Raw genomic sequence first — 16,816 nt, 5'->3', positions numbered from 1 at the left:
GATAACAGAGCACACAAATCTAAATGATGGGTCATAAAATTCTGTGAGAGCCACAGCATTGTGACAATTAGGAAAATGAGGCTGTTTATCAGAAGGTACATCACCTTCACCATCCTACAACACAACAGTGTCAGCTGCAGTAACCCAGGCAGAACCTCTTTGGCAACTGCTTTCAATGGATCTGCATTGCATTAAGGGCTTTTGCCTGAAACATCAATATTCCTGCTCCTTGGATGCTGCCTGACCTGCTATGCTTCTCCAGCACCACTCTAATCTTGGCTGAAGTCATCCTTCACTGAATGTAAATGCTTTGAAGGTGCAGAGGGCTGCAAACCTCCATTTTAGTTTACTGATTTATTCGTTATTCATTTTTCCTGTTTTATTAAATTCACAATTATAAACTCAAGGAAGCCTTCACAACATGTGATACTGCCTCATCCAATCACATCAAAGTTTCATACTATTATTGTCAAGAGAGGGCTACCTCAGATTACAACAGGATCTGGACCAGATGGGCCAATGGGCTGATAAGTGACAGATAGAGTTTAATTCAGATAAGTGCGAGGTGCTGCATTTTGGGAAAGCAATTCTGAGCAGGACTTATACACTTATACCCCCTAGGGAGTGTGCTGAACAAAGAGACCTTGGAGTTCAGGTTCATAGCTCCTTGAAAGTGCAGTCGCAGGTAGACAGGATAGTGAAGAAGGCGTTTGGTATGTTTTCCTTTATTGGTCAGACCATTGAGTACAGGAGTTGGGAGGTCATGTTGCAGGACTTTGGTCAGGCCACTGTTGGAATATTGCATGCAATTCTGGTCTCCTTCCTATCGGAAAGATGTTGTGAAACTTGAAAGGGTTCAGAAAAGATTTACAACGATGTTGCCAGGGTTGGAGGATTTGAGCTATAGGGAGAGGCTGAACAGGCTGGGGCTGTTTTCCCTGGAGCGTCAGAGGCTGAGGAGTGACCTTATAGAGGTTTACAAAATTATGACGGACATGGATAGGGTAAATAGGCAAAGTCTTTTCCCTGGGATTGGGGAGTCCAGAACTAGAGGGCATAGGTTTAGGGTGAGAGGGGAAAGATATAAAAGAGACCTGAGGGGCAACTTTTTCACGCAGAGGGTGGTACGTGTATGGAATGAGCTGCCAGAGGAAGTGGTGGAGACTGGTACAATTGCAACATTTAAGAGGCATCTGGATGGATATATGAATAGGAAGGGTTTGGAGGGATATGGGCCAGGTGCTGGCAGTTGGGACTAGATTGGGTTGGGATATCTGTTCGGCTTGGACGGGTTGGACCGAAGGGTCGGTTTCCATGCTGTACAACTCTATGACTATGACTCCATGTGTGGCACTGGAAAAGCACAACTGGTCAGGCAGCATCCAAGGAGCACGAGAGTCAACGTTGAGCATAAGCTCTTCATCAGGAATTGCTTATGCTCAAAATGTCGATTCTCCTGCTCCTTGGATGCTGCCTGACCAGCTGTGCTCTTCCAGCATCCCACTTTTTGACTCTGACCTCCAGCATGTGCAATCCTCACCTTTTTCATGCTAATACGTGTATTATAGAAAAGTAACTGTGTTTCTGACAGGGTTAGAACATCATGTAGTGCTCATGATGGCTATCCTGCAGCTAAAATGTCAATTGCTTACACGGTAAACTTGATAATCTGTTTGCAATCAAATTTCACCTGGTGCATCATCAGGCCCTCTCCCAATTTTTATTTTAATCTTCTTTCTACTATACCTAGGTGCTGTCCCAGGTTCCACAACTGGGATGAGAATGTTTACCCTATCCCCTTTTGGTGTTGGAGTTTTGGATGGGCAAGCCTGGATTGTTTGTGGCTAGAGGGCTCAGTAATGCTGTGAGTGTAATAGCCAGAACTAGGTTCATCCTCATCAATTTTAACTTCCACCAGGGTTAGGGATTGCAGGCTGGGTGGAACAGGAGGGGCCAGGCACTTCCAAGAGGAGACTTGCGCGAGCCCTGTTTGTATTTCTACCTCAGACTGGGTATCTCCCAGCACCGGCCTGTGAGCAAGAGGCACCTGGAGTGTGGTCAAGGTCTGTTGTACCCTTATTGCCTTGATATAGGCAATGATTTCAGTGATGGAGTGCAAGTCTATGCACATATCTGTCAGACACTTGGTGTGCTCAACCTGGCTCTTTCATGGAGAGTCAGACACGTGCATCTGCCAGAACCAGCACAGTTCAGATGACATTGGTAGACCTCTCCATCCTTCAGTCCAGTTTCCAGAGTGTCTCTGATAAGCTTCTTGCTGATTCTGTATCAGCTTGTGCATTTTGGCAAAGATATTAATGGCCGACTCAACAGGATATTCTGTCTGCGGCTGAGTAGGCACTTGGTCTGCGGCAGTCCACTGAGTACTAGGGACCTCAGACATTTCTTCCACAGCCAGCACAGAGAAGATACCCTTGCAGAACACAGAAGGACTGTGGCAATTCAGTGTGGCACAGTCTGGTGCTATGGTCTCTGAGACCACCTGTTGGATAGTTGTCTTCTTCACAACCCCATCCACCAGGACCCTGTCTGCAAATCAGAGTGCCAACGTGCCCTTATCAGGAATTTCTGGGGCAATTCCTAGCTGGCAGTATTTGAACTTACACAGCTAGGATTTAAACATAGTGCTAGCAGTGAGAAAACAGGAATGTCCTGGCAGAAACAAGCACTGGTGAGCATGAGAGCAGCATTGAAATTAGTGTTTGGGTAACCTGGTAAAAAAGGACAACGGGACCCATTAATAGTGGAGGAAATTTTCAAGTAGATGGCATACAACCAATTATTCAATGGCATTACTTGACTTTTGTCGAGTGTACCCAAATGAGATATGAATTATTGCTAATCCCAGCGAGCAGATTTCACACAACAATTTAATGGTGAAACTGTTCATCGCATTTATTGCTTGTGGTCCTTCCAGTCCAAGTTGATTTTTAATATAAATTATTGAAAATATTCCTTCTCAAGCCACATACTACCCTGACTTAGAAATATATTGCCATTCCTTCATTTTTGTTGGATTTGGACCTTCCTTTCTAACAGCTTATCTCCAGTCTAAGAACAGCAGCAGTTCTAGAAGGCAGCTCATCACAGCCTCTCTGGGGCAATTAGGGACAGACAAAAAATATTGATATAACCCAATGACACCCACATCTCCATGATCAAATTGAAAAAAAACAACGAACACTCAGAACTCCCGAATTACAGTGTGACAGATGACATTAAAGAATGGAATGGCCATTTTTAAATTTGGATATTGTTTGACTAATGTGACAAAAACGGACATAAGACGTACCCACCCAACATTTTAAGAATACGCTCTGCTAATCAATCTCTCTGCTTCTACACAGGGGGATTCATAATCAAGGGGAGTCTTCAACTTAAATGGCAATAAAGTGAGCTGAGAATAACTGAACTGTAAATTTCAGCTATAAATCTGTCAGGATTTGGATATACATGATATCCAAAATTTATGATATTTATCTTTTTTCATTTTAATATCAGCAACTCTATCTTTGTGTTAATGGCCTAATTTTACTACAATCTATGCTACCCTGTATACTGTAATGATTACGGCAACAACCAGTGATGGTGATGCATTTCACATTGCCGTCATACCTAAATATTCTTGGAATAGCTGCAGACTAATTTGTTAATACTGCTATGATTCTTCTTTCCAACCAAAGTAAATGAAATTTGAAATTAGTAATAACCATCTCTTCCTAGCTACTGTACACTGGACTTGCTACTGTACAAATGCTTGTTTCTATTAGTCAGATGTGTATTACTGGTACTGGTCTCCAATTGTCTCTCCAGTCTCTGTGGCTTCTCCTCCTATTGACCTTTGTATCCTAATTGTTTTTTGGACATCAGAGACTTCAAATAATTGTTTTTCACCCAATGATCTCTCTGAACTTCTGCTTTTACTCCAATGATCACTGAACTGTTGACAATGCATTTTATTTTTACTTTACACAAGTTCTTAAATTCCATTTCCTCTGAAGTACTTTATAGCTGACTGAGTGATTAAGCAATTTGATTAAGGCACAATTAAAGAAATGGCTCTATATAAAGGTGCTTTGGTTCCTTCAGCTGATTAGATCTGAGAATGTGTACAATAATCTGAGAATTCAACAGCACAGAAATACACTTTTGAAATCAAGGCAAGTCCTAAACTACTCTTAAGATTATCCCCTTCCAGAATATTCTTCCTTTTCCAGCTCAAAGATTCCAAGGCTAGAAACCATCAAATAATGCAAAATAATGATTTTCTTTTAGTACAAACAACAAACTAAATCAGGGCACCTGGCCATTAACACTTCAATTTAATGCTATTTTCTGTTCAAATGTAAATGATGTATTGTACCGATTTCCCATTTGCAGTTAACCACTTTACAAAAGTGTTTTACTTGTTATCGCGACATTATCGGGGAAAACGATTGAGATTGTAACCATTAAGTGGCCAGCTCCAATACAATTCATGTGTTGAGATCTAAAATGTACAAGGTACAGCCTGAAATTGAAGAGGTTACTGTGGTGTGCACATAGGAAGCCACCAAAGATCAGCAATAGATTCCCAAATATGTAACCCATGTTCCAAGAATTCACAGCCCAGTTCCCTAACAAGAAGGAAATCTGGCAAGAGTGAGCTAGAATGGTTGAAAGTTAGGGTCAGGTCTGTTCACAATAGATTCTGGTTTAATGTCGAAGCCACAGAGATTTAATATTGTGGGCAGAGATTCTAATAATTACCAAGCCTTCTGGGTGTAAATATAAGTGGGATAGAGCTGTGAATTTCTGCACCACACCCCTCAGATTTCTAAGCAAAAGGTTGATGTTAGTACCAGGTGAGACTAATCAATGCTATATGGAACCAGGGGCCAACTTCTCTGGCTGGAACATCAGGCCTGGATCCCTCAAATTTCTTTTGCATCTGTTTCCTGGGCCACTCCAAGAAAGGTGTTTGGTCACAAGAAACAAAAGGCAGCACAGTGGCACAGTGGTTAGCACTGCTGCCTCACAGCGCCAGAGACCCGGTTTCAATTCCCGCCTCAGGCGACTGACTGTGTGGAGTTTGCACGTTCTCCCCGTGTCTGTGTGGGTTTCCTCCGGGTGCTCCGGTTTCCTCCCACAGTCCAAAGATGTGCAGGGTCAGGTGAATTGGCCATACTAAATTGCCCGTAGTGTTAGATAAGGGGTAAATGTAGAGGTATGGGTGGGTTTCGCTTCGGCGGGTCGGTGTGAACTTGTTGGGCCGAAGGGCCTGTTTCCACACTGTAATCTAATATAATCTAATCTAATAATCTAATCAAAAGTATAATTTTATAGGCAGATGATGGTGGGCTCCTGCATGGTAGAAATCCCACCAGAAGTTATTTGTGTATGGACATGGTGGGGTTTGGGAGGCAGGTAGAATGGTCATCTTGTCTGGTCAGATTACCACTCGTGTGAAGATTGTCATAGTTGGTTTCCCTGAGTAGTACATTCCAAAATAAAAAAAGTACCTTTGATAGCACTGCCCTCAGTTCACAATGTTGAAGTACCTGCAGGAGACTGGAGGAGCAAGCTAAGGGAAGGAGGTAGTGGTTACACCTTCTCCTGGATAGGAAAGTCAGAGGAACAATCAGGATGCATGGAATTGGATTTGATTTGAAGAACAAAACCATCAACTGACTCTAAGCTCCCTGCTGGCATCAATGATTGTCTCATGTCCTTCCATCTACAACTTGCTAAGCACTAGCCGGCGATGGTCATGAGTGCCTCTGCTCCAACCTTTGATGCCAGTGATGACTCCAAAGGCGGCTTTAACTCCATCCTGGTCACCACAGTCACCGACAAAAATCATCATCCTTGGGGACTGCAGTGCCAGGCTTGGAAAGGACTCCCAGCTCTAGAAAGGAATCATCCAAAAAGGAAGGAGTTGACAATTGCAGTCCAGCATGAGCCTCCTCAATAAATGTACAGAACACCTGCTGGTCACCCCAACAAAAAGACAAGTTCAAGACTTCTTGGAGGTCTGGTAGCCCTGTATGAAAGATCAATTGTTCCTCAGTTAGAAGTGGGTGGTGCTGAAGTATATAAAGAGATGCAGACCACCATTCCTGGTGACTATGCACAGATGGAGGATATATGTAGGGCCAAAAGCATTGGCCATGTGGGGGGAGAGGTGAATGTAGCCTCCATCTCTAAAGGCTTCCCAGATGGCCTGTTGACTGGAGAATCCACATAGCATGGAACCCTGAAGGGTATCATTTTCTCACCACAACCAATTGAGCAACCATTCCTGCCATCAACCATAACTTTCCCCATTCACAATACAATGTTTTCCAGTTTTCAGTTCTAGGAGTTTTGTCTCAGTTTCACAAACTATACTCTGGTATATACAAGGGGCTGCGCACTTATAAATTTAAGATTTGAACTTACATTAACCACTTCTGGAAAGGCTTATGTATGGTGTCTGAATTGGAACTAAGTTACCATCACTGTTCTGCCCTAATTTTTACTGCTAACAGGTTGTCACAGAAAACATGCTACAATCTATTTCAATTCAAAAGAAGTTCAGTTGACTGTAAAATAATTAAGCCTTGGTGGTCAATGAAACTATCAGTCACTATTGCTGTGTGAATGATTTAACAACTGATTTCGATTCCACATGGCAAACACTCAGGCTTCTTCTTTGGCAGTCCCTCAGGCTCAATGATTACTTGCTTCCAGTCTGATGAGGAATGGGTTCTGCAGTAGGTGAATAGGTAAAAACAATGACTGCAGATGCTGGAAACCAGATTCTGGATTAGTGGTGCTGGAAGAGCACAGCAGTTCAGGCAGATTTCGAAGCTCCTTGGATGCTGCCTGAACTGCTGTGCTCTTCCAGCACCGCTAATCCAGTAGCTGAATAGTTCAATCCTGGCGTCAAAGATTCTGCCTCTGGTGTGGAAGGTGGTGTTTGATGAAGTAAGTGAATGGAATGCTCTGGATTCTGAACACACTCTCTACTACTTGCACTGGCCTCCATATGCTCTACTTCATTACACTTGGTATGTTCGTTGCTATGTTTGTACATTCAAGGGAAACCCCATACATCAATGGGGATGTTGCATTTGTTTAGGGGGTTTTCAGGGTGTCCTCTGCCCTCTTAGTCATTGCTTCAAGCTTCACAATGGTAAGCAGAGTACTTGTTTACAGAGTATTGTGTCAGACATGCAGATAAGGTGGCCTGCCATCACAAATGGTTGTTCATGACCAATGCCTTTGAACTAGAAATTTTGGTCTGGGAAAATACGCTATCATTGATACACTGATCCAGCCAATGGATTTGCAAGACTTTGTGACAGCAGTTTACTGGTAACTCTCCAAGGATTGGGGGTCTGCTGCACATCATCCATATTTCTGAAGCATCCAGGAGAGTTGTGACCATGGCTGCTCTACAGACGATGAACTTGATGCTTGTTTTGAGGTCTCGGACTTGAAACACTCTGTCCCTCATGTGTCCAAAACAACCTCAATGGCACAGAGTGGATATTAGATTTCATAGTTAACATCTGCTCGTACTGAGAGGAGGCTCCTAAGATATGGCAAACAGTTCATGTCGTCCAGTGACTTGTTGTGGAATTTGAAGGTCAGGGTTTTGGTTGGGGGGGGCGGGTAATGGCAGTGTTACATTAGTCTGAGTTAGTGGTGCTGGAAGAGCACAGCAGTTCAGGCAGCATCCGAGGAGCAGTAAAATCGACGTTTCGGGCAAAAGCCCTTCATCAGGGCTTTTGCCCGAAACGTCGATCTTACTGCTCCTCGGATGCTGCCTGAATTGCTGTGCTCTTCCAGCACCACTAATCCAGAATCTGGTTTCCAGCATCTGCAGTCATTGTTTTTACATTAGTCTGAGGCCCATTCTCACATGCCTTGGTGAATGCATTGACGATGGTTTGTAGCTCAGCCTTTGAGTTTGTGCATATGCAGGTGTCATCTGCATACTGCAGCTCAATGACAGGAATTTGGTGGTCATAGTTCTGCCCTGGAGCTGCTATCCATTCAAGTATTAAATACCACAACTTGCATTTTTGTCTTGTAAGCTACTTTTAAGCAGGTGTTGATTAGAATTGAATGAATTATTGCTAAGCATAGATGGCATATCTGAGTCTGCAGCAATTACTTTATGTTCCTGAATTTCTGGCTCAAATATTTGTAATAGTAATCATTTTAACAGTAGTACTATTATTAATATAACTAACTGAAGATTTTTAAAACATGTAAATTGGTGATGAAATTGAGGGGCTTTATGAAATTCATTGTGCAGTCTCAAATTAGTGACCAGATCCTCAAAATAGCATTGTGGCAGTATGTAGTGTGTTTGAATGGGAAACATTGTAATTGATTATGCCATTGTTAAATTTTGGTAGAAAAATGTGATAGCAGAAAGTTGGATTTGTGGAAAGCATGTCTCTCCTATTCAAAATGTTTACAATTGTTTACAAGTCAAACTGCTATGGGCTTCTGCATAGGGTTATCAAAATCTAGTGAAGTATTCAGATATAGTGGTAAAAGTGGAGGTTACTAAACTAGGATTCACAGGTTATTATCCAAACAACATATACAAGTTATAGCATCTTAGATTTATATAATTGATGTTATTTAACTCTAAATAATACTATTCTTAAACAGCAAAGTAGAGCTGGTTGAAGTTTAGGAGTTTTTGTGGAGTGTTGGTTAAGGTCCAGGAAGATGCAAGCAGAGGTGTATTACTGTATTACTGCTGGTGTAAAATGTACATAGGTGTTTATAATAAGTTTTACACAGACTACTTTCTGTTATAAATGTGGACATAGCAATTTATAATAAAAAATGGACATGTAGTGTTTGCTCTTGTGGGATTTATAATAGATTGCCAGAGAAAAGTCATCTCTGGAAATGATTGGAGGCATTAGTTCAAGGAGAAAATTGGGGCACACTTTGATTATACATTTTGTAAAATATTTCTTCCAGCACTTATTTTCTATTGGATTGAATGCCTTTGATTGTCTTCTAGTCAGTGACATGCCTCCTTCCAGGGAAATATTTGGATTTAACTTGGACAAAATAAAAATTTTGTGCTTTTACTCGAGATCTACAACAATTTATTGCACTTAAGACCTAGTCTTGCTATGACACCTCAACATTACCCAACTATCTAAGTCTGGAATTGAAATTTCAAGTTTGTCATTGTTGGTATTTCTTTCTTTCACTCTTTGAAAGTTTACGCAGTACATAAGATAGTTTCTTGTAATACTCTATAGAAAATATGCAAGTGTCAAAACTTTTTCTGTATTGCCTCATTCCAATTGATGTACTGATCACCAAACATATGCCGCATCCCTTCATTGCGGAGAGATTAACAGCAACCAGCAAAAGAACTCCTTTCCCCTCGTGTTTCCAGGACTGCTAGAGTTTTTAATCACTTTGGCTGGACAGCTACTGGAACAAAAAGAGAATGTGCAAATAATTTTGACACCATAATCCATGTGATGGTAAGATGTACACTATTCTAGAATCTGTTTTAAGAACCCAGTAAACCAGTTTCATGTTGCTGTTCGGACAAACAATGTATTGAGTGCATTGAGGAGGAAACAATTGATCAAAAAGAGAGGAAACCTAGTTGCAATCTCTTCTTTGCATTCTAACAGCTCTGATTGGAAAAAAACATACCTTTTATTGTAATGTTTATTCCTTTGCTGTATTTGGACAAGTTTGGAATTTCATTCTCAGCTTTGCACTTGTACTCCCCGCCATCTTTGGTTTCATTTAAGAGAACTTTAAAAGTTGCAGGCTCTCTATCAGATCTCGAGATCAAGTAGATGAGTCTTTTATTTGAGAACAATGAATAAGTTATAGGAACAGTTCCATTGGTTGACTGGCAAAGCAGGATTACCCATTCTCCTGTTTTATATACATCTTTTAAAGAATTGCATTTTATTGTAGGGTTGGATACTGGAACTGAAACAAAAGCATTGTAAGATATACTTTTAGGAGAGAAACAAATCAATACTTTCTTATAATTTAGTAGCACATTCCATTGCCACAGGGATTAAGAAGACCAGCAAACCTTTAACCACATTCAGTCAATAATTTTCTATCTATTCTAAGGATAAACTATAAGAGGCTGACTTCCCCAAAGGTTTATAGGTAAATACATTTGAGTCATAGATGAAGAAAGCTTCAGATTTGATTCTTGGAGTTTATGAAAATAGATAACCTTACTGAGATAATTTATTAAATCACCACAATATTCTTAATTGTTAAGCAGGGCAAGTATGTATTTCTAATCATAAGGAAAGTCATTGGTGATAGATAGAGAATAGGCTCACATGATATTTCAAAGGCTCTAATAGGCTGCGGTTACTCTTTGTTTTCATTAACATAATGAAGAGTCACCATTCTCCAGAAGATTTTTATTTGGAAAATCATGCAGTCTGTGCCCAAACCTCTAGTTTAGGTTCTAGATTAGAGTGGTGCTGGAGAAGCACAGCAGGTCAGGCAGCATCGGAGGAGCAGGAAAATCGGCGTTTTGGGCAAAAGCCCTTCCTGAAATGTCGATTTTCTTGCTCCTCGGATGCTGCCTGACCTGCTGTGCTTTTCTAGCACCACTCTAATCTAGACTCTGATTTCCAGCATCTGCAGTCCTCACTTTTGCCTTTAGTTTAAAGTTAAAAATCATACAACATCAGGTTATAGTCCAACAGGTTTAATTGGAAGCACACTAGCTTTTGGAGCGACGCTCCTTCATCAGGTGATCAGATGAAGGAGCGTCGCTCCGAAAGCTAGTGTGCTTCCAATTAAACCTATTGGACTATAACCTGATGTTGTGTGATTTTTAACTTTGTACACCCCAGTCCAACACCGGCATCTCCAAATCATGCCTTTAGTTTAGGTTGACTATCCTGATACTGAAGTTAGAATATTGTGCTTAATATATTCATCTTTTTTTCTTTTGATATCTAATCAAATGCATATATGATTCCTTTGCAGCCTCAAAATGTTCCAAGTCAGTTTGTAGTCAATGAACTTTGTCATTTTTGTACTATGGTAGAAATATGATTGGCTTTTAACTGCCCTCTGAAATGGCTGAGTATGTCACTCGGTTCAAGGGAAATGAACGATGGGCAACGAATGCTGGCCCCAATAGTATCTACATCCATCAAAAAGTACAAAAAAGTACTCACACAAACAGCAAATGAGACAAATAAATGGACGACTGTTTTGATGCTGATTATAGGATTAATATCAGACAGAATAATTCCCCTGCCCTCCTTCTATAATTAACTAGGATCTGTTTTTAAAATCCACCTGGGAACACAGTTGAGGTATTTTATCATTTAATTTGAAAGTTTGCACCTCAAGACTCCACTGTGCAGCATTTCTTCTGTGCTACACTAAATATGTCAGCCTAAATTACATCTCTGGAGTGGTGTCAGAACACTCAATGTTCTGACCGAAAGGAAACAGTGCCAAGGCAGACTTGTAACACATGTTGACCAATGATTCAAATAGATCTGTTATTTTAGTACATTAACTGGGGGAAAGAAAGGGATAATTTTCCAATTTGAAGCATTTCATACTATAAATAAACATTTGGAGTATAATATTCACCTGATAACCTGATGTAGAAACTGAACAGAAGGATTACACAGAACCTGCAGATAACCTTGACATATGAAACATTTAAAATAAATGATAATTTATTTTTATTATAAGTGTTGAAATAACATACTAAAGGACAGAAGTACAAAGGATCATACATTATTATGTATATAAAAAAAGGAGCTTGCCACCCTAAATCCCCATTGTTAAAGTCTGAGCAGTTAGTATCATGATTTGAAGCTACATTGAGTGCGCTGTAATTAAATGCGTAACAGAAGTTACTTCTTGAAGCAATAACACAGAACTCCAAGGCAAAACATTGACAGCATGTTAGAATTCACACAAGAATGGCACTCGTTACTTGCTATTGCTTTATGTGATGGTGAATTGGAGAGAAATTGTTTAAGTTGAAAGGAATAATTTAATTTCGGGATGAACCTTTTCCATGCTTTTGTTTCTGATGTAAATGTGATTTATTCTCCCTTTTATCAAGTCATATTGACTGGTAGGGAATCTTCAATAACAGGAAATGACAGTCATGGTTAGAAATGTCATCTCATTAAAAATGAAATACTTGCACAACATTTTTATTTTGTAGCCAATTAGGTTAATTAACCTATATACCATTTGTATTTTGCTGTTAATAAATTCGTATGGTGCACAATGTAGTCTTACAGTAGAGATGGTTCAAGGAGCATGGTTAGAATTATGTTTTTTTTTCAAAAATGTACAATAGTCCAACTACTGAATGATTAGTTTTCAAATATTCTTCCTGGACCAAAGTAATTACAACTTCTATTGTGCAAGTCCAGTTTTTCAGTTGGGTGATGGTATAGAAGATACATCAGTGATATTTGAATATCTATTTAGAAACACAGAAATTAGGTGCAAGAGTAGACTGTTTGGCTAATCTGCCTAACCTGCATATTTCCTGGACTATGGGAGGAAACCAAAGCATCTAGTGGAAACTCACACAGACACAGCGAGAATGTGCAAACTCCACACAGATAGTTGTCCAAGGGGGGAAATCAAACAATCAAGCTGATCTCTTCTCATAGGCCAGTCCTAACAGCCTAGTGAACCTCTGCTGCATTCGCTGTAATGGCAACTAGGAGGCTGAGCAAAACTACATGTAACATTTCAGGTGTGACCTCACCATGGCTCTGCAGTAAAACATCCCTATTTCTGAACTCAAATCCTCTTGCAATGAAGGCTGACACAACATTTGCCTTCCTAACTGCTTGTTGCACTGGCTTCTCAACTTTCACTGACTGGTGTATCGGTGATAAAGATCGCTTTGCTGCTTGCCTACTTATAAGAAATTAGGCCATTCAGCCCATTAAGTCTGCTCTGCCATTCAATCATGGCTGATAGGTTTCTCAACCCCATTCTCCCGCTTTCTCCCCATCACCCTTGATTCTCCTTGATAATCAAGAACATATCTATCTCCATCTTAAATATACTCAATGTCCTGCCCTCCAAAGCCTTCTGTAGCAGTGAATTCCACAGATACACTCTAGCTGAAGACATTTCTCCTTATCTGCATTCTAAAAAGGTCTTCCTTTTACTCTAAAGCTGTGCCCTTGGGTCCTAGTCTCTCCTACCAATGGAAACATCTTCCCAACAGCTACACTGTGCAGGTCATTCAGTATTCTGTAAGTTTAAATCATATCTCCCCTCATCCTTCTAAACTCCATCGAGTATAGACCCAGAGTCCTCAAGTGTTCCTCAAATGTTATATTTTTCATTCCTGGGACCATTTTCATGAACCTCCTCTGAACGCACTACAAGGCCAGTACATCCTTCTTGAGAAATGAGACCCAGAACTGTGCACAATACTCCAAATGTGGTCTGACCAGAGCCTTCTAGAGCCTCAGAAGTACATCCTGCTTTCAGATTCAACTCCTCTCAAAATAAATGCCAGCATTGCATTTTCTTTCTTAACTACTGTCTCAACCTGCAAGTTTACCTTGGAAGTTCTAGTCCAGGATTCTTTCATGTCTCTTTGCACCTCAGACTTCTGAATTTTCTTCCCATTTAGAAAATAGTCCACACTTTGCTTGCACAATTTGTATAGAATAATTAAATTAGGCTGCATACTTGGTCAAGGTGATTTACATAGCTGAAAAGAACTGCGGAAAATGCACCAGTTTCTTGGCTGTGTGCAATCTGCAATAACACAAGAAGTTTGATACCATCTAAAAACAACACTGCATGCTTGTTCAGTTCCTCTGTCATGAATCTCTACGTTCAGTCATTTGGTTACTGAGGCACTGCAGCTGGCGTAGATACACTATCTACAGGATGCAATCTGATAAATTATCAAGTTTTCTGATGCATGATGTTACTCTTAACATCAAACAGTATTGATGTTAAGAGCAGCACTTATAAATTCCCCTCCAGGGCACACATCATGTCGTGTTACGATGCATAATAAAGAAATAGTAGTATATATCTGAATTTGGAACTCCTCATCTGACACCATCATGATCTTTTACAATAACTTCACCCAAGGCTTACTAACCAAGTTGCAACAAGATTCCTATTTAAATGGTTATAGGAATGTGCTTCCCAGATGTATCTGTGCTACTTAAATTTCAGCCAGAAAAATATATGTTTATGGCATGGATCCGATCTTAAAAGACAAATGGGCTGCATTTTTAAACAATATCTTAATGGCAAACCAATGAACCACTCAATTCAATAAGTTAGTAAATCATGTATACAGTCAAATAGAAATGCTTTATCTGCAAACCATTTTAAATTTCCAAAAGTTGTAGAAGCCCATCTAATAGCTGCTAAAACAATACCTTGTCACCAAGTAAATAAGATCAGAAATCAGACGATATCAGGTTTTAGTCCAATATGTTCATTTGAAATCACAAGCTTTCGGAGTGTTGCCCATTCGTCAGAAAGCTCGTGTTTTCGTATAAACCTGTTGGATTATAACCAATTATTGTCTGACATCTGACCTTGTTCACCACAATCCAACACAGCACCTCTACAATCAAGTAAATAAAATGACCTTTAAATTAAAATCAAATCTTAACAGTGCAAATTTAACAGAAAAAGGTTATAATTAAAATAATAACAAACAATATCTGAAACAAGAATATAAAATACTAAAAACATTCATCAAATCAGATAAACGTCTTGGGAAAGGATTAAAAGTTGCAGATGTAGCCCATCAGCATAACCAAACTGAAGTGCAGAACGAGGGCCATGGTGCAGTGGTAGTGTCCCTACCCCCTGCACTGAGAGTTCAAGTCCCACCTGCTCCAGAGGTGTGTAATAACATCTCTGAACAGGTCATTAGAAAAATAGGTTTTCTTTAAAATAAAGGACAGAAGGATGAGCTCTTGTGGTGCAGAGTAGTGCCCCTATCTCTGGTAGGGAGGCCCAAGTTCCAGTCCCACCTGCTCCAGAGATGGGTAAGATCATCTCTGAACAGGTTGATTAGAAAAATAAAATTGTTTTAAAAAAATGTGCAAAAGGATATATCTACTGGGAGGATCGAATATCAGAGCCAGAATTTTAGATTAGATTAGATTACTAACAATGTGGAAACAGGCCCTTCAGCCCAACAAGTCCACACCGACCCTTTGAAGAGCATCCCACCCAGACCCATTCCCCTATATTTACCCCTTCACCTAACACTACGGGCAATTTAGCATGGCCAATTCACCTAACCTGCACATTTTTGGACTGTGGGAGGAAACCAGAGCACCCGGAGGAAACCCACACAGACACGGGGAGAATGTGCAAACTCCACACAGACAGTTGCCTGAGGTGAGAATTGAACCCGGGTCTCTGGCGCTGTGAGGCAGCAGTGCAATCCACTGTGCCACCGTGCCACCCCTTTAATTATTTCAGTGGCATCTGTAAAGATAATTTTGATTCTATCCCAATCCAGGCAGTAAAGATTAAAATATATTTTAAATGAGCTATATATTTTACTTTGAGCTATCAGTATGATTTTCAGTAAATAGAAGCCCACAATAGATCTTTATGTTTGGTCTGAAATCTGCTCTGGTTTAGCTTTGTCATTAAATAACAGATCCTTTAGAAACCAACATGTCCCAGCGCTGCAAAACTGCTATGAGTTCAGGGTTAAAAAGTCGAGGCAGGGGGAAGCTTTAACTATATTTTGTGATACTGATGTGGAAGCTAAAGAGAGAGATAATTCAATTCAGTGGGAATGCTACAATTCATTTGACAACTACATGTTAATTTAATCAGTATTCTTATACAGTTCTTCATCTGGCAATGCATTATACATTGTTCTATTTGGAATAGAGGAATCATGGATCAATTCAAATATCATGACCTGGTATTAATTAAGAGAGGAGGGCATTGTGGAGAAGGGACAAATGTTGGGAGGATAGTAGCCTGTGTACTATCTTTCAAAGTATCAACTGTATGTTGAGCAGAAATGTAGTTGTTGAGAGTTCTGTGTTTATAGAAGCTAGAGTTAAAGAGCAGTGTAGTGTTAGAATTACAAGACTTTAGAAACATTGCAATTCAGTTATTAATTAAATATTAGTAATAACATATGTACATTTTTGCATGGTATTCATGGAGAAATAAACATAAATAAACCCTTTCCATATTCGAATTCTTTTGAAAATCAAATTCTTTGATAACCAACACAGGTATTCCAACATCAGATTGTGAAATATTACCATGCAGTAAATGTTGCAAGAGTTAGATATTCAATTACAAAAGCTCCTCTATTACTGCTGGTAGTAGGCATAATCGTCTTCAATATTAGAAACAGGCTATTAATTTGTCTTTTGCTCTATATATGAAAATACTCAAATAAGTACATAGCTTCAGAATTTCCTGGAATGTTTTAGCTCAAAACTGCAAGACTCCTTCTTTTGGTAAATCTGCATGTATGTAACTGATGTATGTCAGTCTTACATTGAAATATTGTTACTCCCACAATTGTTTGTGCTGCTTCCAAGATAACTTTGTAGAAATTCTCTATCATTCATTTAATTGTTCCAAAGGAACTGGCATAAATTTCAGCATTACTTCTGTGCAAGTACAATCCAGGAAATAACAGACATAAATATTTAACACTGACATTGTTTTGCACTTAATATCAAAAACTCTCTTTTACAACATTCCCTCTTGAGCGAGCGTTCAGAAGTATTTTTTTAAAATACTGCGTTTTCACTTCAGCTGC

The 16,816-nt window shown here is 39.8% G+C and overlaps 1 protein-coding gene across 8 annotated transcripts in view; it reads right to left on the bottom strand.

Annotated features, from left to right (window-relative positions):
- Positions 1 to 16,816, bottom strand: part of LOC122562260 (platelet endothelial cell adhesion molecule-like) — an 85,002-nt gene that overhangs the window by 37,207 nt on the left and 30,979 nt on the right. For 6 of the 8 annotated variants that reach the window (XM_043715023.2, XM_043715025.2, XM_043715026.2 and 3 more), the window contains exon 7: positions 9,694 to 9,981. The exons of the other annotated variants lie outside the window; for them this stretch is intronic. In XM_043715023.2, coding sequence (XP_043570958.2) covers positions 9,694 to 9,981 — 288 coding nt within the window. The remainder of the gene's footprint in view (positions 1 to 9,693; positions 9,982 to 16,816) is intronic. 8 annotated transcript variants of the gene reach the window in all.

This window comes from Chiloscyllium plagiosum, unplaced genomic scaffold, assembly GCF_037043375.1.
Source record: "Chiloscyllium plagiosum isolate Xiang-an unplaced genomic scaffold, Cpla_swu_hap1 HiC_scaffold_25, whole genome shotgun sequence".
In the NCBI taxonomy this organism is placed as follows: Eukaryota; Metazoa; Chordata; class Chondrichthyes; order Orectolobiformes; family Hemiscylliidae; genus Chiloscyllium; species Chiloscyllium plagiosum.
This window is presented reverse-complemented; position numbering and strand designations above follow the sequence as displayed.